Source organism: Dysidea avara, chromosome 3 (assembly GCF_963678975.1).
Source record: "Dysidea avara chromosome 3, odDysAvar1.4, whole genome shotgun sequence".
Lineage (NCBI taxonomy): Eukaryota > Metazoa > Porifera > Demospongiae > Dictyoceratida > Dysideidae > Dysidea > Dysidea avara.
Window position 1 is genome coordinate 44,702,179 of NC_089274.1, and position 27,743 is coordinate 44,729,921.

Here is a 27,743-nt window from a genome sequence, read left to right on the forward strand (position 1 = left end):
ATATGCTATTTGAACAAATGGCATGTAACTAGCTCCCAATGCTCCATCCACATGAATCCAATAACCCTTTCAAGGACATGCAATAGTATTACCAGTATCAGGATTAGTGATCTCAAGATTTTGCTCATCCATCCCATGCTTCTTCAGGATTGGCATTAGCTTCTCACCAGCTTCCTGCACACTGTCATATGCACCTTTAATGTTGTACCATAATTGAAAATGAGTAGCACAGGGTAACCTTTCTCTGCAAAGAATTCTACAAATTTGCAAAGTTTCTCCACATCAACATATCCTAGACCAGTGTTACCTTCTGCTGAAGGGACTCTCAACCGGCCATTCTCCACCCAGTGGACAAGAATCATGGTACAGTTCCATTGCTACTTCACAGTAGGTCTTGATGTGAAGCATTGAAGTAGCCTTGATGACTGAATAGTGCATGGGTTTCTTGTGAGTAGAAAGCTATTGGAGTATATATAAGCATTGGATTTGTTTTTGGGAGCATGCGGGCGGGTGGTCCATTTCCATTATAAGATTGGCTAGCTTTTCAAGCCATTATTTTTCAAGCCATTATTTTCGGCCTGGCACAGCCAAAAAGGCTGCACAAAAGCATGCTTAAGCTTGTTCCTTCCTTTGTAAGTTGCACAAATAACTCAAACGTGAAGTTTGTGCTGACTTGATAGCACTGCTGACACGTGAGCTGACACTGTTTCAAGATAGCTTTTATCAGTATGCAAGAATAACCAGAAAATAATGGAAGAATACGGAATAATGGAATATTTAGAGCTGGCAGTAACCAGATGCGGGCAGTGGACGGGAAACAGAGAATTTATTTGGAGTAGCCTTACCTCTAAGCACTGAGATGTCACTCCAGTATACTTGTTACGATAACGCTGTGCTGTTGAGAAACAAAAGTTGAATTTGTGTACAGAAAAGGTTGGGACATGTGTCGTATAACCCTATGATGTAGTGCTGCGTATGATTATCCAAATATAAACATCGTACTTTTTACACATTCAGGAGAGGTGTGCATGGTGTAGTGTTTGTTTCTTAAGTGTTAATTGGCTGAAATAAGGGATTTGGGAGCAATTATTTCATGATATCAATTCGCACATTCGATTATGGTATAGTTTAGGAGTTAAATTGGATGAAGATTTCTTTGGGTGTTTAATGACAACCTCCTCTGATTTGTTTATATTTCATGATAAACATGTTATAGTATGTTCACGTTGAGCTGAACCCTGAAAAGCAGCTAAAAATTAAAAGTGGATTTTTTCTCAACAGAGTTAACATTTCTGTCAACCAGATGATTACTGGTAACAGCAAAAAGTGTCAACAACAGACAAGTACGGTTTGGCTCCATTACAAGTTCAGGAAAGGACTCTAATGGATATTGTACTTATATGGCTTCCCCATAGGAAATGTATTGTGAAAATTTAAATATTATGTCAAACTTTTGAACAAAAAGATTTTGAAATATTTTTAGCGGGTCAAGCAGTACTACAAATGAGCCAAATTTCAAGATCGTGTGTAATTGCATCCATGAGTTATTAAATGTTTTTGAGGATTCAGCTCAACGCGAACATACTATAGGTGGTATCAAGAGTATATAATGTGGGAGGGAGAGTGTCGAACTACGCTATAGCCTGTGAAAAATGAGCCCGTTAAGTGTTTCCGGATATTTACGGATGCCTACTTGTATTTACGTAATCTCGACTGGTGTTGATAGGCACGAATCGACACGTCTATGTCAAGGCGGCTAAGACCTCATGGCCGCAAGAACCAAAGTGAACGATGGCTGAAACCCCTTCGAGACATACAGTGGTTCAGCAAAATGTTGAAATGTCCAGTGATATTGAACGGGAAATCAATTATGAGTTGCAAGATGGCATCGCCGGTGACAGTGAAGGGACTGAAGCGAACGCAGTAAGTGAAGAACGAGGTGAAGGAGTGCCTGGAGAGGAGAACAACGGTCCTGTAGAGATTGGGGAGGTGGATCGAGCGGAACATGAGCTTTTTCATCACGAAGTGTGCGAGCTGGGGACCAATGGTTTTCCGGATCTGTGTTTTGTTAAAGCACAAGACGACGCAGGGAACTCTATGGTAGTGATAACTCAGCAAACACTAATGTTTCACCGTCCATTTGGCTTTACTTCGCGAGTCCAAGTAACCATCAGGGGAATGGAGTACGAAGTTCATGTGATGATGAAGAAACTGATTTCAGGTACCTTGAAGTCTGTCAGGGATGTGAAGGAATTGTGCCGTCAATTTCGTGCTGGCTCTGGATACAAATTTTGTCCTGGTATTGACCCAAAGTATTACAACTCGCATTATTTTGAAACTATCCGCTTTGATATTAAAAGTGTGAGGAAAACTGCAGAGCCTTTTGCCCGAGTAGACTCAGTAAACTGCAATCTATGGTTTTTGCTGGCCAGCAATGCAACTGCAGCTGAAAAAGCATCTATGGAAGTTCACTGTGCTGCTTGTAAGAGGCTAATCCACTATTTGAATTGCCAAAGACGCCGTACTTTAGCAGAAAGCCCTAGTCGGAAGCTGAAAAGGCAATTGTCATCATCACGGGCCAGGCTTTCATATATGTCTCCAGCTAGCCAGAATAAGAGAAAATGCCATGCGCAAAGTGAGAGATCCAATTTGTTACGAAAGTTGGAAAAGTGTTCCGAGTCAGATGTAACGTTGAATGATGAACAACATGACGAGATGTGTGCTATTGTGGAGAGTATTAGGACTGAATAGTTGGAAAAGATTTTACTTGAAGGTAGTGAACACGGAGTTGGTGATTTAATGAAGGAGATCTGGTACACTGATAGTAAGCGTCAGAAGCAGCAGTTCCTGCATGATCAGTCCAAGAATGGTAAGCTTTACAGTACTGTTTAATTGATTATATTATTATTATATGATTGTTTGTCAGTTTCTGGAGAGCGAGGTAACAGATGGAGCATGATGACTGTTAGAATTGGTCAGTTACTTTGTATGTTGAACCCCATTTATATAGCACTTTTATGTTTAGCCTTAGCAGTATATACCAGGAGTCCTGCAGCTTATGAGGCTCTTAAAAGTTTTGGAATTTTGCAATTGCCATCCAGGTCAACATTACAAGCCTACACTGGAGCATTTATGCATGAACCAGGAGCAAGCAGTCAGTGCATAGAGAGGCAGGTTGCTCGTTATGTAATCTTTAAGGAACAGTGCAGAGAAGCTGGTAAACAAGAGCCCAAATCGGATGGGGTACTCATATTTGATGAGGTGAAAGTTGCATGTCAACTGATGTGGAACTCGCGTAGCCATCAGCTGATGGGCCTTGCCATGACCCACCAAGAATTGTCTTCCCTTAATGACATTTATAGATTATTGAAAGAACCTGACAGTGCACAGCAAACATCTTATATACTCCAGTTTCTATGGCGTGACCTTACCAGTGAATTCGACATTGTGGGACCTTACTTTACAACTTCTTCTTCCATGGAAGGGAAATTTGTCATAGCATGTGTTTTAGAGACAGTCAAGCTGTTTCAGTTTTATGGCATGAAAACAAGCCTGTTGGTTTGTGATGGCGCATCTTCAAATGTTTCAGCCATAAAAGCAAGCCACAAACACAATGGAGTATATTCAGTTGCTCAAAACAAAGATGATATTTTTGAAGTGAAACCATGGATGGTGAATCCATTCAATCCACCTCATCACATTTACTGGCTAATCTGCCCATCTCATCAGGTATGTACCAATCATAATGCACGAATGATCTTAAATTTTCACTTTCTACCAGCTCAAAAATATGGTGAATGCACTGTTCTCTTCAAAGAGCACTGGTACTAAGCATTTTCAGCGCAGTGGCCAGTGCAAGTTTGGATGGGATACGATTGATGACTTGTATCAACGAGAATTGAGTCGAGTGAAGCTTAATTGTGCAAGAATGGTACCAAAGCTGAAGGAAACTCACTGCTTGCGGGATGCGTGGACTAAATTAAATGTCTTACCAGCAAAGATAATGCAGGTAATAATGTGGTTTTGTGAGAAATGTGTATTTATGTCATCTGGCTGTGAAATAGCAAGAACAGGTATTGTCAGAGCTCCACTGGCATATTCATCAGGACCATACTACACCTGAAGAAGCAGCTAAGACAGCTGAAACATTGGCATACTTGGAAGCCTGTCAATGCCTGTTTGAACATGGGTTTCTGAATCATGAAAGAATTAGAGGTCTCAATTCTGAGGTGCTGAATAACATCAACAAGGGATACCGCTACTTTTCCGGATGGCTTACTGATCTGCTTGAATGCGGTATTTTACTTTGAACATATGTGTGAGATTTTAGTTTTCTTTCTACAGACCCAAATTTCCCACACACTTCCAACACACAAAGGGAGTTCCTGTCATGGCAAAGTAAGCTGATTCAGAATGTGTGTATTTTCTATTTTTCTATTTGTAGCATGGGACCTTCTACGGATAGACGTCTATGGCTTTAACGCCTTTGCTAAATGGTTTTTTAATTGCTATCCAACATACTTTATTTCACCCCTTCGAATTTCTGGATCTGCAGTGGAGAGTTTGTTTAGCCAATATAAATACAGTGCTGGTGGAAAGTTGGATGCGGCAAACTATGCAACAGCAAGATGTTCTCATTTGGTTAAGCAGTGTGTTGCTAGCCATCAACCTGGGAAAGATTATCGAGACCAGTCTGTTGGAATTGAGCTACCATTAGTAAAGCACAAGTATGGTAAAGCAAGCACAAAGGACTTGTTAACTTGTAATATATTGACCAGTGTATTTAATGTACTACTTTATCTTTATTGAAATTTCACATGCACAATATGTGCCAAATCATACAGTCAAGAATGCATGTACTATATTGCAGTGAACTTAGCCCCCAGTTGTGTGTGATGAGTTAACAGTGTGTTCCGTAAGTTTACTTCTACAGTGGATGCCACACCCTTCTTAGTTGCTAGTTGTTGTTTCATTGAAGAGACGAACTCTTGAATTCTAGTATTGCACAATTTCCTAGTAAACTCTACAAAAACACTTTCTAAAACTTCTTCATTGAAAGTCTCGATGTTTGGTAGCTTTTGGGCCAATACAGTTTTAAATGATTCCCATAGATCATGACGTGCAGCGACAGTAGTGTGTCCCACCTGCAAGAAACAACACCAGTTATAATTCGATTTGCAAAGGACAACAACATATTTCAAAATATACACAAGCGTTTGAGACTATCACACCCAGTCATGGTCTCTAATAAAGATGAATAGTTTTTAGAATTTACTATAAAGTTAAACTATCTACCAGTGTTCACCTTTATTAAATCAGCCCCATGTTCATTTAACCCTTTTGAATTGACCACCTGCTTTAAGACCATGTCCACTTCACGAAGGTATGGTACAAAAAGTGGATCAGGGAAATACATGTAACCCCTGTCACGATACTTTAAGTATCCTGGAATGCACGATTTGTCCTTGGTATTGATAGCTTGTAGCACAGTGATTTTTTGAGAAAGGACATTTCTTTGGTCATCAGAGCACTGTTTGATTTCCTTGTATAGCGCATGCAACACTACAAAGTGCTGCTCCTCCAAAACGGTAGTACACGCCGTCTTCATCTGTTCCTATTGTTACACTCCCAGACTCAACAAGTTGTTTCTGAAATCGAGTTACATGTTCTAATAGAAAGTGGTACACAGTAGATGACACTGTTATCATAACCTTGTTACAGTGGGGAACAGGCATTCCATTTGCTTTACAAAATTCCAACCATGTGCTTCGAAGGGTATTCACAGGGTGTTCAGCCAGCTCTTGGTAATCTATGTCTTGCAAAGAATATTCTTCACTAAGCAGGAAAACACTACAGTAATTGTGCCAATCTAGCTGGAATCGTAAGAAGGAGTCTGGAAGTTTCTTGCTGCTGATGTAAAGTGTCCCAAAGTAACGATGGTGATGCACAAGTACTTCTCGAAGAGGCTGCTCTGATGTACACAACACATTTGCAAAATCTTTCAGTAATCCACCATCATCAAAAGTTTCCTTCAGTTTACTGATTACTTCCCACTGTATAACCTCACTACTGATACTTTGTATTGACTGCAACAACTCATCCCTCTCTGATTTCTTCATTGCTTTAGTTTTACTAGTTTTGCCCTTCTTTTGAGAGGTTTTCTGCTGCATGGCTTGAGCTGCTTGAGCCGTGGTTGCTCCAGCACTTGAACCTTTGCCGCTTATAAGCTCTGAGCTTTTTGTTCCCTTTGAACTGCTTGTTCTTAGACTGGCCTTCTTCTGAGCGGGTTTTTGCTTTGTGGCTAGGGATGCTCGAGCCGTGGTTACAGTTGAGCCATCGTCGTTTGTGGACTCTGATTCCTTGGAATTGTTTGCTCTAGCCTTCTTTCGAGGGTTTTTTTTGCTTCGTGACTTGGGCTGCTCTAGCTGTGGTCGCTCCTGCATTCGAGTTTTCTCCATTATTTGTCTCACACTGAGTTACGTCCGTCCTTCTTTGCTTGCTCGCCGATTCTACTTCTTTTTCTAACAGTTTGCGCCGTGTACTTCGTCTTCTGGCACCTACAACTCCATTCTCAGTCGAACTGCACTCAGCCATATTTGTGACGCACGTGCATATAAGCGTGCGCGCCCTCAACCCACAGCATCGCACGCCGGTCTCACCTATTTACACTTCTTGTCGAGGCCATAGGACTTAACGGGCTCATTTTTCACAGGCCATAGCGTAGTTCGACACTCTCCCTCCCACATTATATACTCTTGGTGGTATACTATAACATTTACTATGTTACTATATTCTTATGTTTTCAGTCGGGCTTTTATGACATGTACATGTTGCCTACATAATGCTGGGTTTTCTTCACTTCTGTAAGCATGTATGTTTTTTTTGTCTGTCCACTCTGATAAGCATGTAGTGGTGCATTTTTGTCAATGTTTCAGGCTACACTACAATTTTGTGTTGTGAAGCTGATTACCGCTGTGATAACAATAATTCTTGAAGCGAATGGCAAATTTAACATGGGCAACTGGAGGTAAAGTGGTACATTGAACCTTGGTTCACCTGTAGAAGGTCGTACCCTTTAAGGATATGAGAATATTGTTCATAGCATACTGATACTATACACAATATTTATGGCTTATTAATATGGGGTGGTCCTATTCCTGTTAATAATGTTGCTGCAGTTACAGTTTTGTTACTGGTTGCTATAACTTGCTGAGTACTACGTAACTTGTAACCGAAACCTCTCTGGATATCGCAGCTGTCAATCAGCCATATTATTGGTTGCTTTAATTGTATAGTGTAAGAATACCGTATGTGGTCTCACTGTCTAGTTTTGTGTGTGTACGTACAGTACAAGTGTATGTTGTTTAGTCTCTGTTACATGTCACACACTATTAGTCAGGGTGTTATACTTTCTGTAACCTGTGTGTCATGCTCTATTACCAGTTGAGTTATGCTATGTCACTGTGTGAGCACTGCTATCATGTATGTGCCCTATGCATGTCTTCTTGCAGTAGTAGTGGCGTCTACCACATGAAATGGCATTTCTTTCTCATGCTGTTAGCACTGCTTAACTAGTCCATTTGCATTACTTTGCTGTTCCATTTACAATCCCATTTGGAGAACACTAAGCCTTACTATTAAGTGAAAGGCCATGGCTGTGCATTTAAGGATTGAAAGTGAGGACTAGCATTAGGGGTGGGCAATATTTCATTAATATATCGAGAAATTCAATATTTTACTAATACCGATGTGCAAAAATGATATCGAGATACAGTACAATGTAACAAGCACAATGTGTTATAGACCGTATTCCAAATGACATCACACAAATTTTCTATTTGGTGGATTCTTATATTTTCGAGTATTATCACCAATGGCGATAAGATTTCGAAGATTGATATAGAGGCTAACAAACTAGATATCAAGGGAAATTACCAGACTTGGTTATTACAGCAAATTAAGAAACAATAGTTTTTCTTCTAAACTTTGAAAACCAGCTGAAAATTTCTAACCCGGCGTTAGAGAATAGATTTTATACCCTTATAACTGTACCTGTTAGTTTTAGGTCAATATCTTCTTCCAGGATTGAATAGTGATTTGAATCTTATTAAGCCCCATTGGAACTCTTACTCAAAATTGTTAGAATATCCCAAATAGCCGCAGCCATTTTAATTATTTCGTGACGTCATTTGGAATACGGTCTATAGTTGCTGTTACCTTGGTAAGCATGATGCAACATCTAGTACTAAAAATCATGGGTACAGGTCAGGCATACAATACTATGTATTGACAACCAGCTGCACTGTACTATGAGCATACTTGGAATTTGAACAGGTGCAGGTCAGTTGATAAGGACTAGTTATGAGTTATTCAAGAGATATTAGTACAGTAGTTATCGAGATACTGTGCCAACTCTCTCAGAGAGGTGAGATATTCATTCCTCCAATGCACCCAAAACTGCTTGTTGACTTGTGTCTTGTCTTCCTGTTTCCTTATCATACTCAAAGTAAGGAAGTCTGGATCATCTATATCTTCTGGATCTTCTAGAGTATGAGGAATTATCTGTATTAGTATGAGGAATCATTTGTATTCTTCTACAGTACAGCAAATAGGATGGTATGAGAAGCTCGGGATCAGAGAGGTTGGAAGAAACATAGGTCAGAGGTCTGCCATTTAACATGGTCCACTTCAACAATGATTGTTTCCAGTTGTTTCTGTGAGATAAAGGCTTGTCCCAATGTTTTCTTCACTGCTTGCTTTGTAAGTCCAATCATGCATTCCTAGAAGCCCCCATACCATGGGGCTCGTTTGGGAATGAACTCCCATGTAACATTCTGGTGTTCCAATGCTCCTTTCAAGATTTCGGATTGTAATAACTTCTGTATAGCCTCCACGGCGGCAAGATATGTAGATGCATTGTCAGAGATCATCTTGCATGGTGATTTTCAGCTAGAAAACCTTCTAAAAGCCAACAAGAATGTCTCGACAGTTAGGTCGCCCAAAGTGTACTGCTCTTGTTGCAGTGCATGTGAAGAGATAGGACTTTCTTCTCTTGTTCTCCTTCCTTGACAAATAAAGCTCCGGTAAAGTCCACACCAGTGATGGTAAAGGGTGGAGCTTCAGTGACTCTGATCTTTGGTAACGGTGGAGGGTCTGGGGCTCTGTATGGCTTTCCAGTGAGCTTCCTGCAGGGTACACAGCGTCTCAATAGACTCTTAGCATTGAGGGTATCCATTAACTTGGCGTACAGCTGTAGTGGTTGTACTCACTCCTCCCTGTTGTAAGTTCTTATGAGTGTCCATTACAATCATTTGGGTGACGGGGCTGGGCAGGAGGTAGGGAAACTTGCTGAGGTCTGTTGTTAGTGCATTTGTGTATTTGTCCTCCGCAACGGATTAACTTCTTGTCATCAATGAAAATTCTAAGCCTTTTTATCAGGGTGGGACAGATACTTGGAAGATGTCTTGAGCAGGTAAACAATTTCTTCTGGATAACTACAGTGTTGTACTGCAATGATCAAACGTCTACATGCATAAGATAACTATGAGCTAGTAAGAGGTCCGGAAAGTGGGGGTTGTAACTTGCGTAGATTATGGATAAAACGGTAAATGTAAGCAATAGTGGCCAATGGACAATTAAGGTGGCTGCACCGCGAAGCATCAACAATTGTCAGTATATCTGTTCGGTCTTTCAATAAAGTGATGGTAGTGCAAGGTACAAATTCTGCAGCTTTAGTTGCTACTATGTCAAGGATATTGGTTGGCGTCCATGTTGGCCAATTGGAAGTGTTCGATAACCACTGTGGACCATGCATCCATAACTCAGATGACTTCAATTGTTCCGTGGATATGCCTCTGGTGAGGAGATCTGCAGGATTGTCGGCCTAGGGTGTAAATGACCAATTGGTTGAAGAAAAATAAATTCTTGAGAATTCTGTTACCCGTTAGTGTACAAAGGAGTTGGAATGGCCACCATTGTGTAACCAATGAAGTACAATTTGAGTATCTGTCCAGAGGTGTACTGGAATAAGGTGAAAGTAAGGCTTGAACAGATTTTATCACTCTGATAGCAGTGACAGCGGCCATCAGTTCCAGTTTTGGTAGAGTTAAAACCTTAATGGGAGCTATGCGGGTTTTGGACATGACAAAGGAAATGTTGTTACTGCAAAGATAAACAATCTCACCGTATGTCTTAGTGCTGGCTTCCGCAAATATACTTATGTGATCAATAACTTTATTTGGTAGATGAGGGAAGTAGGCTCTTGGAAGAGTTACAGTAGGTTGGAAAGCTTAAGGATGTCGTCACAAATACTTAGCCATTTGTCTCTAAATTCTTCATGAAGTGGAGTGTCCCAAGAACGTTTCTGCTGCCATACTTCCTGTAATGATATCTTGGCACGGATGGAAACTGGAGTAGCCCATCCTAGAGGATCAATATTTGTGATGAATCCTGAAGAACACTACGCTTGTATACTATATTACTAGAAGGCAGTGATTTGGAAGCCAGTGACGTTGTATCTGTACATGTATTCCAGAGAATACCAAGTATCTGAACAGTGGTATTGTGGTCTATGGTCTTATTGGCAGTGGCAATCTGCTTTAGTGTGGTATTGTTTGAAGCCCATGACCTTAGATAGAAATTACATGATATTCCATGCTTGGGTGTAGTATTGGACAAGTTGAGTGTCAGTGTCGCACCAGGATAGGATATTGTCAACATAGATATTGCATTGAACGTCTTCAGAAACAGATGACTGAAACTTGGGTAAGTGTAGATCAATGGTGGCATGCAACATAAAGGGGGAACTGGCTGTACCAAAGGGAACGGATGCAAAACGAAAAATCTTAAAGCAACTGTCAGGGTTCTCAGGTTGCATTGGCCACAAAAAAACAAGTAAAATTTCTACCGTCTTCATGGAATCTGATGTGAAGAAAGGCCTTTTCAATGTCTGTTGACAGTGCATAATTGTGTAAACGAAAACGTAACAAAATGGGGAATAAATCATTCAATAAAGGAGGTCCCACCTCTAAGCAATCGTTCAGGCTGGCTGCAGAGGGATTCTCATGACAGCTGCAGTCATATACAATCTGAATGGGAGTTGTTTGAAAGTCCTTCTTGATGGGATGATGGGACAAGGAGTGAACTGATGGTTCAGGAGTAGAAAAGGAAGGAATGTCATTGACCTTTTCAATAAAACCACGGCATTCCTGATCCATTATAATGTTGTCATACAGCTTCAGTAATTGTGGGCTTTGTCTTAACCTTGTGAGCAGATTTTTAGTCCTTTCACATGTGTTGTAATTCGATGGCAGATGTCGTTTGTCCTCTTTCCAAGGAAATTTAGCTGTATATGTACCATCTGGTAGCTGAGAGATGTTGCGAGACTGGTAGGATTTGAGAAAAACAGAACTAGAGTCTGTACCAATGGCTTCTATGGACCATAGTTTTTGCAAATCAATCCCTTTGTTGTCAGCTGCAGTGGCAAGTTGAAGCAGGATAGACGTCAACAGTTGGGTAGTGACAATGGTAGAGGTCCAGATAGAAGATAGCCAAGTCAAGATTGCTGTGCTGTAGGACCATTTCCTCTGATGATGTGGTCCTGTACAAATGACCAATAATATTGGTTTCAATTAGAATAGAGACTAGAAATTCATCACTGTCTGTAACGGGATTTGCAAGCTTCAACCCTTTGAAATGTGGTGTGTTGTCCAATTCTACTCGACAGGAATTCTGAATAGGTGTGGCTATTTTTTGGAACAACAAGGACAGAAATAGGAACAAGATCACCAGTAAGTGTCTGTATCTGGGTAGTGACAACTCCTAATGTTTGAAACAATGGTGAGTCATTGCCAAATGAGGACAGAGCTACTTGTGTAGTGGTGGATGGCACAACGTGAAGTTAATTAGCTAGTTGTGAACAATTAAATGAGCATTGTGCTCCTTCGTCAAATAATTAACATTCATCCTTGTATCACTACCAATAACAGGAGCTATAGCAGTCTTGAGTCAAATAGGAGTAGCATGGTGGGAAGCAGGTATGAGATACAATTCAAGTGATACTGGTATAGCGGTAGTGGTAGGTGGAAGAACAGGTTGTGGTATAACTGGTGGATGTGTGACTTGAGATGTGTTCCTTGGTACATCAGTTCTGTGGTCACCATTGCACAAGCTTGTATGATGTTTCCGTTTGCATTGTCTACATCGAAATTTGGAGCTACACTGGGAGACTGTATGTTTGGGCCACGGGTTGAGCCATATGCATGGCCATGGGTGGAGCCATGGGTGATCCAGCGTCGTCAAATCGTAATTATTTGAGATTTGTACATCTTAAAATACTTGAACTGACTGAGCTAGCTAGAGCCAAGAACTTGCTGCACTTAGTAAGAAGTTCTTAGCTAATGGGTGTGAGTGATACAGGTGAAGTAAAGATGGGATTGAGTCAAGTGTTGGGAGTGTGAGTGATGGGTTTGATACAATAGTACTAGGAGCTCCAGAGCTAGCATATACCACTGGTGTATCACTAATGACATTTGCTACAGGTATATCATGTGCAGTACATAACACTGGGGTGCCACTGACAGTTGTGACGGTGCATCACATGAACTTGTTGGTAATGTGCTAGCTACATCACTCACATTCTCGTGATCTGATTTTTGCATTGTAACTTCATGATCTTCACCTGATCCTTGCTGTGTAGTAGTAGGAGGTTGTAGCTGGAATAGTTCCACACGTTTATTCAACTCATTGACTTTCTCTAATGTGATGTTTGTAACTCCTCTGAAGCATCTTGTATAAGATCAAGAATCTGCTGATCAAGCTTCACAATCTGTTCTTTCTTCTTCTCTAGCTGGGCAACTGCGGTGTTGAGATAGGTTATGGCAAGTTCATCAATCTCATTCACTAGAGTTCCTTCTACCTTGTTGAAGATTCTAGTCACGTGGGAGCAGTATGCTCTTTATGAGGTCTGGAGACGAGTTAGCCCTTCCATCGTTCGTCCATTTTTTTTTGTATCATTAGCGATATCATTAGTTGAACATGATATCGATTGAATGCGGACATTCCTAACAACATTGCTAGCAACCAAATTAACTACAGCCCTATTATAATTAGTGTTTCTCACCAAACTACAATCGTTCCTTCGTGGTTTTAGACTACTTCGTAGGCATTTCTTGCTAGGTCATTCACGAATACTGAGCATCGTGAGTGTAAAGTGGTGTTTCCACTTTTACGGCTGCTCGTACGTCACAAACCACAACACGTTGTCGTTGTGTCATAACTTTATGATACACCCTTCTACAAGGGTATATGAGAGTCTCCTCAGTATTATTATTATTATTAGCACTTTACAGTGATCAGCACTGAAAATCTGACAGCAACATGTGCTGCAGCCTTGTATATTATGAACTCACAACAGGCGAGTTGAATCGTTCTTTGAGGTGAAAAGTGTTACAGTGTTTTTGATAATAAAGTGTTATACGTTGATGGAGACAGATAAAGTTGATAGTGGCATGGTGGACATGAGTGCATATATGCATGCGCCACAGGTGTAGAATTGATTGCACTATAAGTAAACTGTAAGACTTTTTCCTTACATAATGTGAAACATTAATAGATGTCACTTTGTGTTACATCATATATAACCAGCAAGTTAACCCATAATTACCCATTCATAAGTGATCTTGACATTTTTGGTCACTTAATACATGTTGCAACAGGACAAAGAACTACTTAGTAACCATATGAAATACTACAGACTATTTACAAAGATGTCTTAATACTCCAAAGACCCCCCAACACATTTTATTGTAATGATCTGGTTTTCCTTATACTACAACAATGTATTAAATGAAAAAATGGTGCTAGATGTTTGAGGCATACAGCAAAATGCATGTCCTTATACTGGTTACTAAGAAGCAATGTACCTGTTTGCATAGTTTTCAAATTTGTTCTGCCTGTAACACAGCCATACACATAGAGAATGATGTGTGAAGCTGACCTACAACCAATCTGCTTACTTCAACTGTTGGAGGCATGGTTCAGTAATTTCCGTGTTATGCTTACGTGATAGGACACACAATGTTGTGTTTCCGTGAATCAATATTTTGCACTGTCAGTGACAAGAAATTGGTCACAAAGGAGGACAAAGGCAAGTCCATGAAACTTGTATTGTTCACACTGTGGTTTTGGCACACCACATGTGGTGACTGCTCAGACTGAAGCAATGTCATACAGTGAAAAATATAGCATGTCAGTACCCACTGCTTTTCTGCTTGGATGCTATGACTGCTTTATTAGAGTATTGACTGTTCTATTTGAGTATATTTATCTTGCATATAGACACCTCTGGTAGTGCACCAGAGTTCTTTGGTTAAGTCTCACCCCTAGATATGCCATTACATGTTGGCCCATCAAACACTCTGCACGACAAGTTTCGTTTTTTGTTAACTGATATACTAATAGCAAATAGGTCCCCAAAACTCTAATATCGGACTAATGCTTTAGCCAGCAAGCACTCATGGCATAGTCCAGAGAACTCATATCAAACCAGGTACAACAACTTATTCATTGTATATATTACCTTGGTCACAGTGCCCATGGAATATATCTAGTGCCTACTACTACACATATTCGGTACAATGTTTGTACTGGGCATTAGAGGAACTGCAACACTGTGCATTTTGCATGAAGCAGGTTGTAAATCAGATTTACAACCACAGGGAAGAGCAAATTCAGAGCAGTCACCAAATGTTCACACCGTTAAACACTCTATTAGAGCAGTTAAGATAACAGTTTCCTTAAGGGTACAGTTGTGGCATAATAGAGCACAACTGAGCTGAATTAGAGTGTAGAAAACTTCAGAGCATTACTCAAAGCATAACAGACACTTTTACAAATGTCCAGGCCTACTATTGTGTAGAGGGGTAAAGGTTTTAGTGCCAGGAAGTAGTATAATAGTGTGCATGTACTTTTGGCTGCTATGGCTCTACTGTACTCATGTACATTTTCAGTAGACAACTTCTTCACACCAGGAAGTGTGTGTTTGCATGTTGAGTGTAACTGAGTTGTGACGTGCCAAACTTTTTTTCTTATATGTAGAACCAGGGGTACACATACAGTATGTATTATGTGTACATATGCTAGTGTGATGTCACTTGCCACATTGTATGGCATACATCCACCACTGTGTCATGTCAATGCTACAGTATTATCTGTCACTGTGTCTGACACATTGTATGGTGCTGTTTCTTTGTGTGTACAGTGGAACCTCTCCCCAAATTAAGGACACGATAGAAAAAACCTCCATAATCAGGTTAAAAATTTTGGTTTCTATAGGTCTAGTTAATCGTTTTTTTACCTCTGAAAGAGGGAAACCTCTATATTGCAGCAAAAAGTAGCTGAAAATTCTTGGTCCCAAAATGTCTAATAAAGAGGTCTGTCGTCTGTGTGTGTGTACGTGCGTGCATGTGTGTGTACATGTTGCATTGTATGGAGTTACTTTGTGACATTGTATTGTCTGTCTGTCACTACATGTGCATGTCACATTCTCCTATACTGGTACTATCTCCATGTATTTTTTACTGTAGTCCTCACTATGGCTATTTCTACCTGAACATTGTGTACAATCTCTCAATATCACTGGCCATGTATGGCCTACTGCTGTTCTACACTGCCACTCGTGAGATGCTGTACAAGTATCACCCAGTACTGAAGTTCGTTACTGTCAAGTCCATTGTATTCCTCTCCTTTTGGCAAGGTGAACTGCTAATCAGCACAAGTTGTAAGTATTGATGTATTTATTATGTAGGATTTCTGCTTAGCGCTTTGATGTGGGTGGGCTCAATTGAAGGACCAACTTCTGCTGCTCTTTATCAGAACTTTCTTGATGTTTATTGCTGCCATTTGGTTACTCATTCCTTTTCCACACAAGCAGTACATAGACCAGCAGACAGGGAAGGGAATTCCCATGCCAAAGATTGCTGGTCATTTAAAGGACACTATCAACCCTCACGATGTTGTGAATGATGCCATACAAAATTTCTCAATGGTATACCAGAAGTATGCTAAACAAGAACAGGTTGATGAAGATGAGGTGCACGCAGATGAGCAGGTCATTTACGACAGGAATGGCACCATAAATAACCAGAAAAGAAGTCTCCCACATCATGATAGTTTTACTGTGGGCAACGAAAAGGCCGCACTGCTGAACAGTGATGACAATGAAGATGATGATGATGAGTAAATGTATATCTTTGCTGAGCCAATACAATGTAGTGTTACAATATATGTATATCAGTACAGTGCAATGTCCTATATTATATAGCCATGTAATCTTGAAAATATTATTATTTGTATGTATAAAAAAGTAATTTCAGACTCCATGCTTGGTTAGATGCTTAATGGAGTAAATTGCTTTATGTAGTTATGATATTAATCACATACAATGAATGATATTGATCCAGTGGTACTTGGTATTGTTTGCATCTGACATGTAATATATTTTATGCATCAGTTGAGAAGAGACTCAAAGAAGTTGTAATTAGATATTGAAACCATTCAGCCCACCGTGTAATTTTCTACTTTGGAGGTGACGAGACATCAGTTTCTATAAACCAACCACATTTGGCAACATGCATATTTGCATGTTCTCAAGTTTTGCTGATTGTCAATAATAGGTTTATAAAAACTATCTCATCTTGGAAAAATACTTGTATATAGGCTTATCAAAACCTGTAAAAATTGGTTTTGAATATGTAATTATTGACATTCCGTTTCAAGCAAGTCTCTTAATTAAAAGACCATTTTCATACATAAGATGACTACTGCAATACATTGACACCTCTCTCTAATAGTGGTTAATTCTGCAATAACTTTTCAGAATACCGCCTACCTTGTGTCTGTTTGGTAACTCTTTGGGTGTCATTCCTGTTCCAGATGGGATTTTTGCCATAAAGAAAGTATAACTAGTGTCTGCAAACTTCATACAAGTGCTCAGTGCCTCACTAAAATGTCATGAAGTATTAACTCGCTCCATATAAAGGTGATGAAAACTACAGAATATGGTTTTGTGGTTTCCACCTAACAGTGATTTTATGCAAACCACCACTAAACATGTGTGACATTGCATTGCAGATAATCTAGTTATAGTATTTATAACTACAGGTCATTAACATCATTACCTAAGAATGCAGTGGGAGAGGTAACGTGGAGTACCATTAGGTGACTGAGCGCCTTTAAGTATACATCCTGTTAGCCATGAGGTCACTGTGGCCACAAAGCAATTAATTTTAACCACAATCCATCATCTAAGAATGCAGTCAGTAAAAGGATAGGACTTGGCATAAAATTATCATGATTGATATAATTATAGCTAGTTATCAGCCCTAGATTTTATTGATGATATAGGCTTCTATATAAACATTGTTATTGGTCATTGTAATCGTTTTACACAACATATACAAGTACGTATAATAACTACCTTGCAACTATATCTTTGCACAGAACCATGCAGCAAACAAACATCACCACAAAAATATGTTCCGACTTCCCTTCTATATATCCCAGCAATACTCATACAATTTGTCATATTGGAATAGAAGATTGGAGGCCTGCAGTCATCTTAATGAAACGTCCCCTTCCCCATTGACAAGGTTATTCCCTTACTTGTAAAGCCATCAGATATACATTTCAAGGTGTGAAAGACAAACTTGCCGTTTGGTCAACTTGAAGAACAGTTAGCTACATGGACAATGAAGTTGAAGCATATAGATAGTATTATGCTACGTACGTAGAATATTATCTATGGCTGAAGTAACATCATATCATTTGCATAACAATTCATAACAATTCACTGAATGCTGGCAGAAATCAGAAAGGGTTTCCATTTGGCTTTACTAACGACTGGTTCTGCCTGAAGTAACTCATGGTGTGTTTCATGTAGTGATTGGTTACATGACATGTGAGACACCACAGTATCCATCAAGAACTTCCAGGTTTCATGGTAAGATTAGTAATGTTTTATTAGTTTTACGTTGTAGTGTGATGTATGGATTAATTTTAAGTTTTGTTGTTGTAATTGTATTGTGTATGTATGCATTGTGTGGTGTATAATTGTATTTGTGTCTCTGCCAAGGAGGAACGGCCATGGCCAATTGGTGCAGTATAAGTTAACAATCAATCAACAATCATGTAATAAAATTATAACCACTGGTGCACAGAGTGATCACTGTTACATTCATGTTATACATGATAGGTATTGTGCATGTAGGATGACATTGATAAGGTAGATGATAATTTTTTTATTAAGGCTTTACAGCACAAGTGTTGAAGGTCTGTAGGACACCTGGTCCTATGGCCTGTTTAAAGTTGTTACGTAAAGTATGTTTGAAAGGGTGGAGAAAGGAGAAAATCCATTACTGGACCTGGGAATTTATATACAGATAGCCAATATTTAGGCAAAAAGCCATTTCTTATCTGTAATTGTTTGTGCATGCATGCATGTGTGTGTGTGTGGTGCAATACTTGTTATTGTCACGTGTTTGTATATGCATGTATGTTTAGTTTGTTGTTGCTGTTGTCTTTTGTATCACTCCAACAAGGAGGAATGCCAGCATTGTGCCAATTGTTGCAATTGTAAAATACTCAATCAAATCAAATCAGATACATGTACAGAGGACCATTGTTCATTTAGCAAGTGGATGTCTTGATGTTCTTGTACATGCATGATAGTGGTATCTGTTAATGGAACACTGAAAAGACTCACACAAACTGTTGCAATAACACAACTATGTCAGATATATACGTACTTCATGTCTTACTACACATTCTCTTACAGTGAAACTGACACTATATATAATCAGTTGCCGGCATAAGATTAATATCCATAGCTATAACCACACATGTGAGTAAAAAATTGAAAGTGCCCAGTGCATGTACAAACTTCTTTGGAATCGAGTTCATTTCCAAATAGTTTCCAATGTACACACTGAGGCTGTTCTTGCTGTGTTGATAAAAGTTATCAACATACCATTGGTGTCGACATTTTTAAACATGCCATGTATATCAGCTACAATACATACCAGTATAACTATCAACTGTGTGTGGTAATTACAGCACTATATGTATAATTTTATTTACTATATCTTTAACAGAAAATATATCATTACATTCATATAAAATCTATAATATGCTATACACTACTTTAACGATGACCTTATAAATAGCTAATGTTCACTTAAAACCACGACCTTGACGAGGCCAATTTGACAGTGGTTTGATGCCTTTCATAATGCCTGCTTGATCTTTTCCAATTACCATACCATTGTAAAGATTCTGCTTTGCAATGCCCACCCATCTCTTTAACCTGACCACTGTTGTAATAGTTGCTTCAATGCTCAATGGTGTTGCTGTAGGTTTGTCTTCTGGGAAGGCACCTGGTTTACGTAGTTCTTGCATCAAACTGTCAATCTTCTCTTTGTTAATACCTTTCATCATGTACATATGAGTGTATTGGCGTAATTCATTACCATAGTAAACTCCTTCACTTGCTAATATGTACTTATACACAATGTCATCATTTGGTTTCCTGAAACGAACACACAAAGCTAAGGGAGTGCGGGCAATCCATATATTTCTTCCAATTTCCTTCTCAACCTTCTCCAGCTCTTTTTCAGTGTACTCTGTTAATTTCAGACAGTTAAGGACTTCCTCCAACTGTTTCTCGTAACTGTGGGTACTGATGTAGGTCCACCAAAGCAAAGCAGATAAGCCATTGCGAGAACCAGCAAATGTGGTGTCTGGAGAGCCTATGACATCTGGGCGAGATGGTGGCAAAAGCTGAAGGCCTGTTTTAGTCATGAATATCCCAGTAGGCCATGGCATTCCTGGAAACTTGTGACCACTTGTGATTATGGAGCAGACAAAAGGTAGCCGAAAATCAAAAACTGGAGCAGGCTTGATGTTTGTGCGACCTTGATCATAAGCCATTTGAACAAATGGCATGTAACTAGCTCCCAATGCTCCATCCACATGAATCCAATAACCCTTACGAGGACATGCAATAGTATTACCAGTATCAGGATTAGTGATTTCAAGATTTCACTCATCCATCCCATGCTTCTTCAGAATTGGCATTAGCTTCTCACCAGCTTCCTGCACACTGTCATATACACCTTTAAATGTTGTACCATAATTGAAAATGAGTAGCACAGGGTAACCTTTCTCTGCAAAGAATTCTACAAGTTTGCAAAGTTTCTCCACATCAACATGTCCTGGACCAGTGTTACCTTCTGCTGAAGGGATCTCAACTGGCCATTCTCCACCCAGTGGACAAGAGTCACGGTACAGTTCCGTTGCTACTTCATAGTAGGTCTTGATGTGAAGCATTGAAATAGCCTTGATGACTGAATAGTGGGTTTCTTGTGAGTAGAAAGCTATTGGAGTATAAGCATTGGATTTGTTTTTGGGAGCCTTGGCCTGAGTGTAGTAGCAAACTGGTATGTCTGATGACTCATCTGTCAACATAAATTTTCCCTCCAGATAGTCTCGAGCATTCCACAGGCCATAAATATTTCCTTCACTTGATCCCATTGTCAAGACGTACCCCCAGTAGGTATCTGGGTCAGTTGCATCATGAGGCCACTTTGCATTCCACAAACTGGCATAGTGATCTAGTACATTTCTCTCCATCCATTTTGTGTTTAGCGAATATGTGCCGGAAATAAAAGGGTCACCTACGTTGTTAAGAAGGGTGTCCAGATATGGAAATAGCACATCTGTGTAGCTTTTTCCAAGCGAGGCTTGGTAACCAAGATGATTAGCTGTCTGTTGCCTAGTGTGCTGGGCGGTTTCTTCTTGAGCTTGATGGCATTCCTGTTCGGTAAAGCCTGTAGATGGTACTTGATAGAAAGCAGGAGTGATTCCTCTTTCTAGTTTAGGAAAAGAATACAGTCCAGTAGGGTCCATCGAGGGCGGCGTAACTTTCAAATCGCCATTGCCACTAATCGCCAGAGGAGACAAAGTTTCCCTCCATGGTTTTCGCTCTGGACCATAAGGAATGTCTTCAGACATCCTACTGACTGCTCAACTCACTGCAGGCAAATTAAGCGTATGCAATCATAGATTGTATAGCAAATTATAGGGATTCCAACGGTGACGTCACTACAGCTAATCCTCAATTAATAAATACATGTATGAAAGAAAAACTAGTCCATGCCGAGGGTCCACTAGCAACCAGTGCTATAGCTAGTGGCGCGCGTAAACTATATACTACTAGTCTAAACTATCAAAACTAAGGGGTGTAGACCAAGGTGCAGACAGACTTTTGGTGATGCCAGAACCTAGGTATTTAACACTTTAGCTATAGGTCAATCCCATCAGTGCAGCATGTCCCACCCCTAAATCTGAGAACGATCTTAGCAATCTAACTATATATCACAATACCAGCTATACTTGACTGTTGTATTAGAGTGGCTGACCTATTAGGGTATCTCAATCTTGGTAAAGCTCATGCCACCCTGCAGGGAATTTTTAAACATTAGATCCTTTGAAATTTAATGTGAGGCTGATTTCACCAATTTACTAGTATTTTGACTCTCCATGCAGGAATATAATGCATGCTGATGTAAAATTACAATGAGGTACGTTACAGTAATGATAGTGAGTGCTAGTTTTTGCTTAAACGCTTCTACACACACTGAGTCAGTCTCGATAATCTCATCTATTCCATTCCTATATTGTACAGTTCTTGCATGGCTACTATTACTGAATATTTGCCTGACTGCTGCATTAGGGCAACAGTTACTGTTCTATTAGAGTATATCTCAATCGTTTTTAATGCAGCCGTGCATGAGTCCTGCGGGAGGTGAAAGTAATAAAGCACGAAATAGGAGATACTTGATTCCAGTAGTCTAGTCCACCACTCCAGTACACTAGTGATTGTATACAACCTCGAGCTATGCTGTAATATACCATCATTCATCTCTTAATTGTTTCACTACTTTTTGAACAGTCACATGCATATGCATAACTGGCTATACAAAAAAACTTAACAAAGTAGTATATATTTAAAAGTTATAATAAAGTATAGGGATCCAAGCAATAAAACAGTAGTGAAGAATGATGGCATATTTTGAGTTTACTGTTCCTTGCTACTCTATTCATGTTGAGAATTTTTTTCATTGCTCATATCAAGCATGTATCCTACAGCTTTCAGCAGACTGTGTGGTATACTGTCTTACATTTTCTAGTGACAAGCACTCTCACAGGTTTTGCATGTGTTCTGTGCAAACTGCATGCACCTGTGTAGTATATCAACCAATGAAAGTAGGTATTTTTCATGCATTCCAATGGTGGTATACCGTTTTACAAGATGAATGACCATGCATTAGTAGTTTGCACAAATCTATACATGTTTTAGTAAACATTAAACCATGCATGGCCACAGCCTTTGAGCCTTAGTAAGCCCCATCATAAAGCATAACTGTATAAATCTTGTTTGATGTTGAAGCTACATACAACCCATACAGTACAAAACAAAGAGTCCACAAGACTAATAAATTTCTCATGTTACATCTCCATCTTCAAGTTGTGCTACACAGTACATTTGATTTATACCCACTGCACAAGATAAATTGCAAATTATACCATTCTGCTTACTCCTTCATATACAGTACTGCTTTTGAAACTGAAATATTTCCTAAAAAGAGGGTGCATAAAAGGTTAGTACTTACTGCTCTGTTATAAATTTGTAGACATGATGCACTCAACATGTACAGAAGGTCACAAATAATCATGCTCAATCCATTCTCAATCAAACAAAGGTATATGCAATAAGTTTATGGCTTCTGTGGGATGTGTTAACTATGAAACCATGTATGCGATTTAGCCTACACATGTTACTCCATGCAGTATAATGGGTTGTATTGGAGGCTGATGGAGCATTATAATATACAAACTACTAACACTGCTCTTTGAAATGATCCATGGTGGTGGTTCATTAGTTTCAAGCCAGGGTCTGTGAATACAGTTTCCCTACCCCACACAATAAAAAAGCAGTCACCATGTTGCTCCAGCATAATAGGTTGTATTGGAGGCTGATATGGAGCATTATTATATAAGACTGCTCTTCAAAATGATCCATGGTGGTGGTTCATTATAGTTTCAAGCCAAACCGCTTTCTTTTGTGTGAGGGAGAAAAATGGGTCTGGTTTATCTCTGAATGTGGTTTCCCTACCCAACCCAAAATATTTTTTCAAAGCGGTCAGGACATGAGAATAGTTCATACTATGAAATGTGTGGGAGCATTTTTAATTATTTGTGTGTAGTTACTGATATATGAACAGGCTTCAAACAATGCCTTGCAGTCATACAGTTGCTACAAAACAAAAGAACAGCATCATCGACAGTCACAAACCCATGACAATGCATGGGAGAAGGTATAAACACATAACCTCAAAAACCACAGTGATACTTAAGGAGCTATAATCACAACTGACATAAAATGGCACCAGTGCATTAAAAAATAAATAGCATACAAAAAAAAGATAACTAATCATGTCATCTGGGGGATCTCATTTGTGATCTTAACACATCAAGAGCACTTTCATATGTCAAATTATCCAGATCTCTGTCTTCATCATCATCTCTATCTGGTCGCTTGTAGTGACATGCTAGCCACAGATAGAGCAGGAGTGCAAAGAATGACAGGATCATCACAATGGGTAAATTGGTTAGAAACAGTAGGATGATTTCTGCAACTAGAGATCCCAAGCCCCACATGAAATAAAACATCCCGATCATAAATCCCTTCATTTCACGTGGTGACTGTGCATATGCAAATTCAAGAGCTAACAAAGAAACATACACAACAGTACATTACATATTTTATGTACACTATGTCATAATATATGTATAACTAATTGGCCTCTCACACTTTACAAAATTTCAAAGCATTATATATCACAACCCATACTGTATAGTAAGGACCACTGAGATTTGTATTATAAAGATATCAGCCTCACTTATCCTTAAGATGACCTGGAAGTATTGTTATCAAGCCCAAATGTAGATTCAGAGCAAATTCTTCCAATAAGTTTTATGGAATTTTAAACTTTTATTTACATAATTTTTTGCTGATTGACAACTTAATGATTCCCTCAGATAAGCGTAACTCAATATTGGCTTACGCATTACAGGCTTAATTTCTTCGCCATTTGAGATCACTTGGGTCTGATACATGCCACCATGGACTTACTTTTGGCCTCCACTTCTTTCTGCTTGCAGCACAAAGCATTAATTTGTGGTAGCACATCTACAGCTTTGTGTGCTGATGTAAGCATAGAGCAGAAACACCTTCAACAGTCAAAGTAATCGAGTCTAGACAAGCTTCACATATTGCTAATTCCAGATTTTTGTAAACAGCTATAACAACAAGATGAGGAAAGTATATTGTCCTTTAGTCAGCTTACCCCATGCATGGGTCACCTCAAATTAAGCTACACAGTAAACAGACAGAACACATCCGAAAATAACTAAAATGCTATTTGCTTACTACCATACAGTACGATAGTAGGGACGACGAAGGTGTGGGTGCCCACTGGTAGCAACTATTGATAATAGCTAAAGTGTATTTTACTATTTCAGTGGACCTTTAATTAGCATGCTCATGGATGTTAAAGGCAACGTGCAGTTGTAAGTGCAGGTGCGAATGTTTCTGCAGCAGTGCATATACACACAAGTAGAGATTGGGTGATTTTTGTACATAAGATCTAATGGAACAGCTATAGAACAGATAAAGCCATGTGTGACTGTTCTAACTATTACAATATTGAACATGGCTGTTGTGTTAGGGTGACTGCTTTATCAGAGTATCTCAAGTGGGCCTCAGCTAACTGGACTACATTCAAGTTTCGACAATTTAAAAAAAAAAATCAATATCTGGCTGCCTGTGTATATAGTGTTTAGTTTTTAATGCTGTATTTGATGTTAGATGGAATAATAGTATTCTGTAAAGGTGATTTTCGTCATGTAAGTCGTCTCTAGGATGATTTTTAGAGGCGGAATTTATGGACAGTGCCCATCGCTTTAGGGGAAATCCATACTAAACAGTGATAATTGAACATATGATGAGTATTAATAAAAAGTACAAATTTAAAGCTATTGGTAGTCATTTTTAAAACTTAGTAAACCACACTCTCAGTACTGCATACAATGCAGCAGATTGCAGAGCAATGTTGTACAAATCTCTGTAATGGAATTACATTGTAAGGAAATATTCCAAGTAAATATAGTAGTAAATGAATCAGAGATTGTGAATGTGGTGGCTAAGGACTAGGGACCCAGCTTTTCTCAGGATTTACTATAAATTTACACTTTGTAATGTTTTTACAGTCTTTACATTGTATCAGCTAACACTGCAGGTCACCATTTTCCTTGTCCTATGAACCTCTACTATGAAAATTTTGGTTAGCATAAACCAGTCTTTCTCCGCAATGAACACAACATGATACTACCCCATTACACCATCTTCTCAGCACGTTGTTATAGCTTGTTCTTCAGTGAAGAGGTCACTGTAGGCGCAAGCTATGCAACAGAAACATAGAACAAGTAGTTCAACGTGCAGGCCCCATGGTTAAGTGGAGTACAAAATCCTTCCACAATATGAGTAATTGCAGGCAAGACAAACACTTATTGAAATTCTATAATAGTAGTGATTTGAACAAGTGCCCTATGCTAACTAGTCTGAACTATTTTTGGAGTATGCACTTACGACAGAGAAAAGTGGTCTAACCATTGCAGTACCAGGTAAGGAATGTACACATGTTATGAAATACACATCGTATCAGTAAGATCCTGAAAAAAGTTGGGTCCTTGAGTCCCTGGTCTGGTCTCCAGGTCCACTGTTTATACTAACTCAAGAATCAGCTTTTCAACCTCAGTAAACTAATAGCATTTACAACTGCACATATATACATACACAGCACAGCAGCTTACCACCAACTTCTATCAGTACTTCACTCAGCCCCAACATTACTGCACTACCTATGGAAAGGGCTGCTGGTATGTACCAAATGGAAGAGTTGGGATGGTGGATCATTGTATGAGGAAACTTCCTTGCTAGGTCAAATGAGTAGAGGACCGCAGTTATTGTTGATGCTGATATCAAACACAGAACTGACCCAATGCCAACCCTATTTAGCATGTTAGGAGTATATCCACCCAAAAGAGGATACGCAAGTTTATCAAATACTGGTATAATTGTGAGGATTGTTAAATCTTCTGCTATAGTTAACAAGATGCTGCCATTAAAATAGCATTCTGTGCTTTTTATTATGACATCGGAAAACAACTGCAGAACAGTTATTACCTATAGACAAAAAATACAATGTGTACATTACAACAGAGGCACTTACAGCTGTGATCAACATCAGTGTTCCTATCATGGAGAAAAGGATCAATAAAAGTCGATAGAATGTCTTAACATCTTCTACTTGCGTACTAGTAAATGGTCCACCATATCTTAACTTAGCTAGGTCTAATCTGGGAGGTGGGTCTTTGTTAATCGTGAAGGCACTCTGGTGCGGGTCATACTTTGCTTTCCGTGCAAAACCTATCACCTTTACTACCAGAGATAATGGGTTCTTGATTTCCTTCTGATGATGTAGCCACTGCTTGCAACAGAAAAGTACACAAGAAGCTAAACTAAGAGCAACTGTAGACAGTGTCAAAGTTACATAAGCTACAGTTTCATCATCGTTATGTCTACTGTCACTTGGATGTTGACTACAGCTGAGTACCAGCTGAAATATAACAGCGACAGCACCAATGTTCCTTGTCCAATAGTACCAGTGAAACAATGAGCTCAACTCCTCACCCCAAGCCCCCCTGACTTGGTCTGCCAAAAAGGGTACCATGTTCACTTGCACTGCAGCAGATCCAGCACACAACACAACAAACAGAATTGTGAACAGTACAACCATTGATACTCCTTGCCAAACTGCTGCAAATCCAAGTGAAAACATCAAAGCAAGAAGACCATAACAAACCGCACATATCAGTACACCAGATGTGATGACATTTAGTCGTCCAAACCTCACGTCGGCGAGGTAACCAGCAAATGGATACAACAGAAATGGAACAGAGTTTAGTACTGTTTCAGCCAAAATCGTGTTGTGAATGCTCTCGTTGACATGCAGTCGTGAATAAGACTCTGCAATTCGAAACGCCGAAGACGTAACGTTGTGAAAGGCGTACCTCTCCAAAGTGGAAACCACTAGAAGAGCCAACACTGCTCTATTTATAGGAAATTTCCGGGGATGGTACCTGCAACATCTGGAAATATCTGATTCCAGCACTTCAGTAGACTCATAACCAGAATGGGACTGAGAATCAACTTCCATTGTTTTACTCCTCTATTTAACGCGCACAACCATAGCTACGCGCGTGCGCGTTTTTGCATGTAAGGGATAGAAATTGAGTCAGGAGTTCTTTCACCTTTAAGTTTTTTTGTTTTTTTTTTTAATATAAAGCGATCAATCACATAATTAAAATTGTAGCTAAGTACATGTGTACTTAATGAGTCACTGCATGAGAATAATATCGCTGTTGTACGTAAATTGAAATATTAGCTACTCACTTGTCCAGCACTTCAAGTGATCACACAACTGATATATCCTAGTCTCTGTGTCCTGCATTGCCATTACACTGCATGACATACTACCCGCCTATAACATTTGGAGCACAGCCTC

The 27,743-nt window shown here is 39.4% G+C and overlaps 3 protein-coding genes and 2 pseudogenes across 5 annotated transcripts; 2 read left to right on the forward strand and 3 right to left on the reverse strand.

The window, feature by feature from the left end:
* The first annotated feature begins 582 nt into the window (after positions 1–582).
* LOC136248542 (uncharacterized) lies at positions 583–4,861 on the forward strand. The gene is made up of 9 exons (XM_066040312.1): positions 583–933; positions 1,727–2,734; positions 2,774–2,869; positions 2,927–2,974; positions 3,026–3,729; positions 3,782–4,009; positions 4,065–4,296; positions 4,345–4,398; positions 4,445–4,861. Exons 2-9 carry the CDS (start codon positions 1,792–1,794, stop codon positions 4,807–4,809), a joined length of 2,670 nt encoding a protein of 889 aa, XP_065896384.1. The 5' UTR covers positions 583–933; positions 1,727–1,791; the 3' UTR covers positions 4,810–4,861.
* LOC136251195 (uncharacterized) lies at positions 3,454–6,595 on the reverse strand. Its single transcript, XM_066043584.1, has 2 exons — positions 5,306–6,595; positions 3,454–5,144 (listed from the first exon to the last, which is right to left on the reverse strand). The coding sequence occupies exon 1, from the start codon at positions 6,456–6,458 to the stop codon at positions 5,523–5,525; it is 936 nt and encodes a 311-aa protein (XP_065899656.1). The 5' UTR covers positions 6,459–6,595; the 3' UTR covers positions 3,454–5,144; positions 5,306–5,522.
* A 331-nt stretch (positions 6,596–6,926) lies between these two features.
* Positions 6,927–16,448, forward strand: LOC136251196 (transmembrane protein 184B-like; annotated as a pseudogene).
* A 2,655-nt stretch (positions 16,449–19,103) lies between these two features.
* LOC136248607 (histidine decarboxylase-like) lies at positions 19,104–21,081 on the reverse strand (annotated as a pseudogene).
* Positions 21,082–23,461: 2,380 nt separating this feature from the next.
* Positions 23,462–27,416, reverse strand: LOC136251198 (solute carrier family 15 member 4-like). Of its 3 annotated transcripts, XR_010698978.1 has the most exons (4): positions 26,409–27,416; positions 25,990–26,362; positions 24,251–24,417; positions 23,716–23,843 (listed from the first exon to the last, which is right to left on the reverse strand). XR_010698978.1 is itself a non-coding variant. In XM_066043585.1 (3 exons), the coding sequence occupies exons 1-3, from the start codon at positions 27,393–27,395 to the stop codon at positions 23,554–23,556; spliced, it is 1,650 nt and encodes a 549-aa protein (XP_065899657.1). In that variant the 5' UTR covers positions 27,396–27,416; the 3' UTR covers positions 23,462–23,553. The 3 variants fall into 3 exon arrangements, 2 of the variants coding, with proteins under 2 accessions (XP_065899657.1, XP_065899658.1); XM_066043585.1 differs by lacking the exon at positions 24,251–24,417 and having other exon boundaries at positions 23,462–23,843; XM_066043586.1 differs by having other exon boundaries at positions 23,702–24,417.
* Between the last annotated feature and the right edge of the window lie 327 nt (positions 27,417–27,743).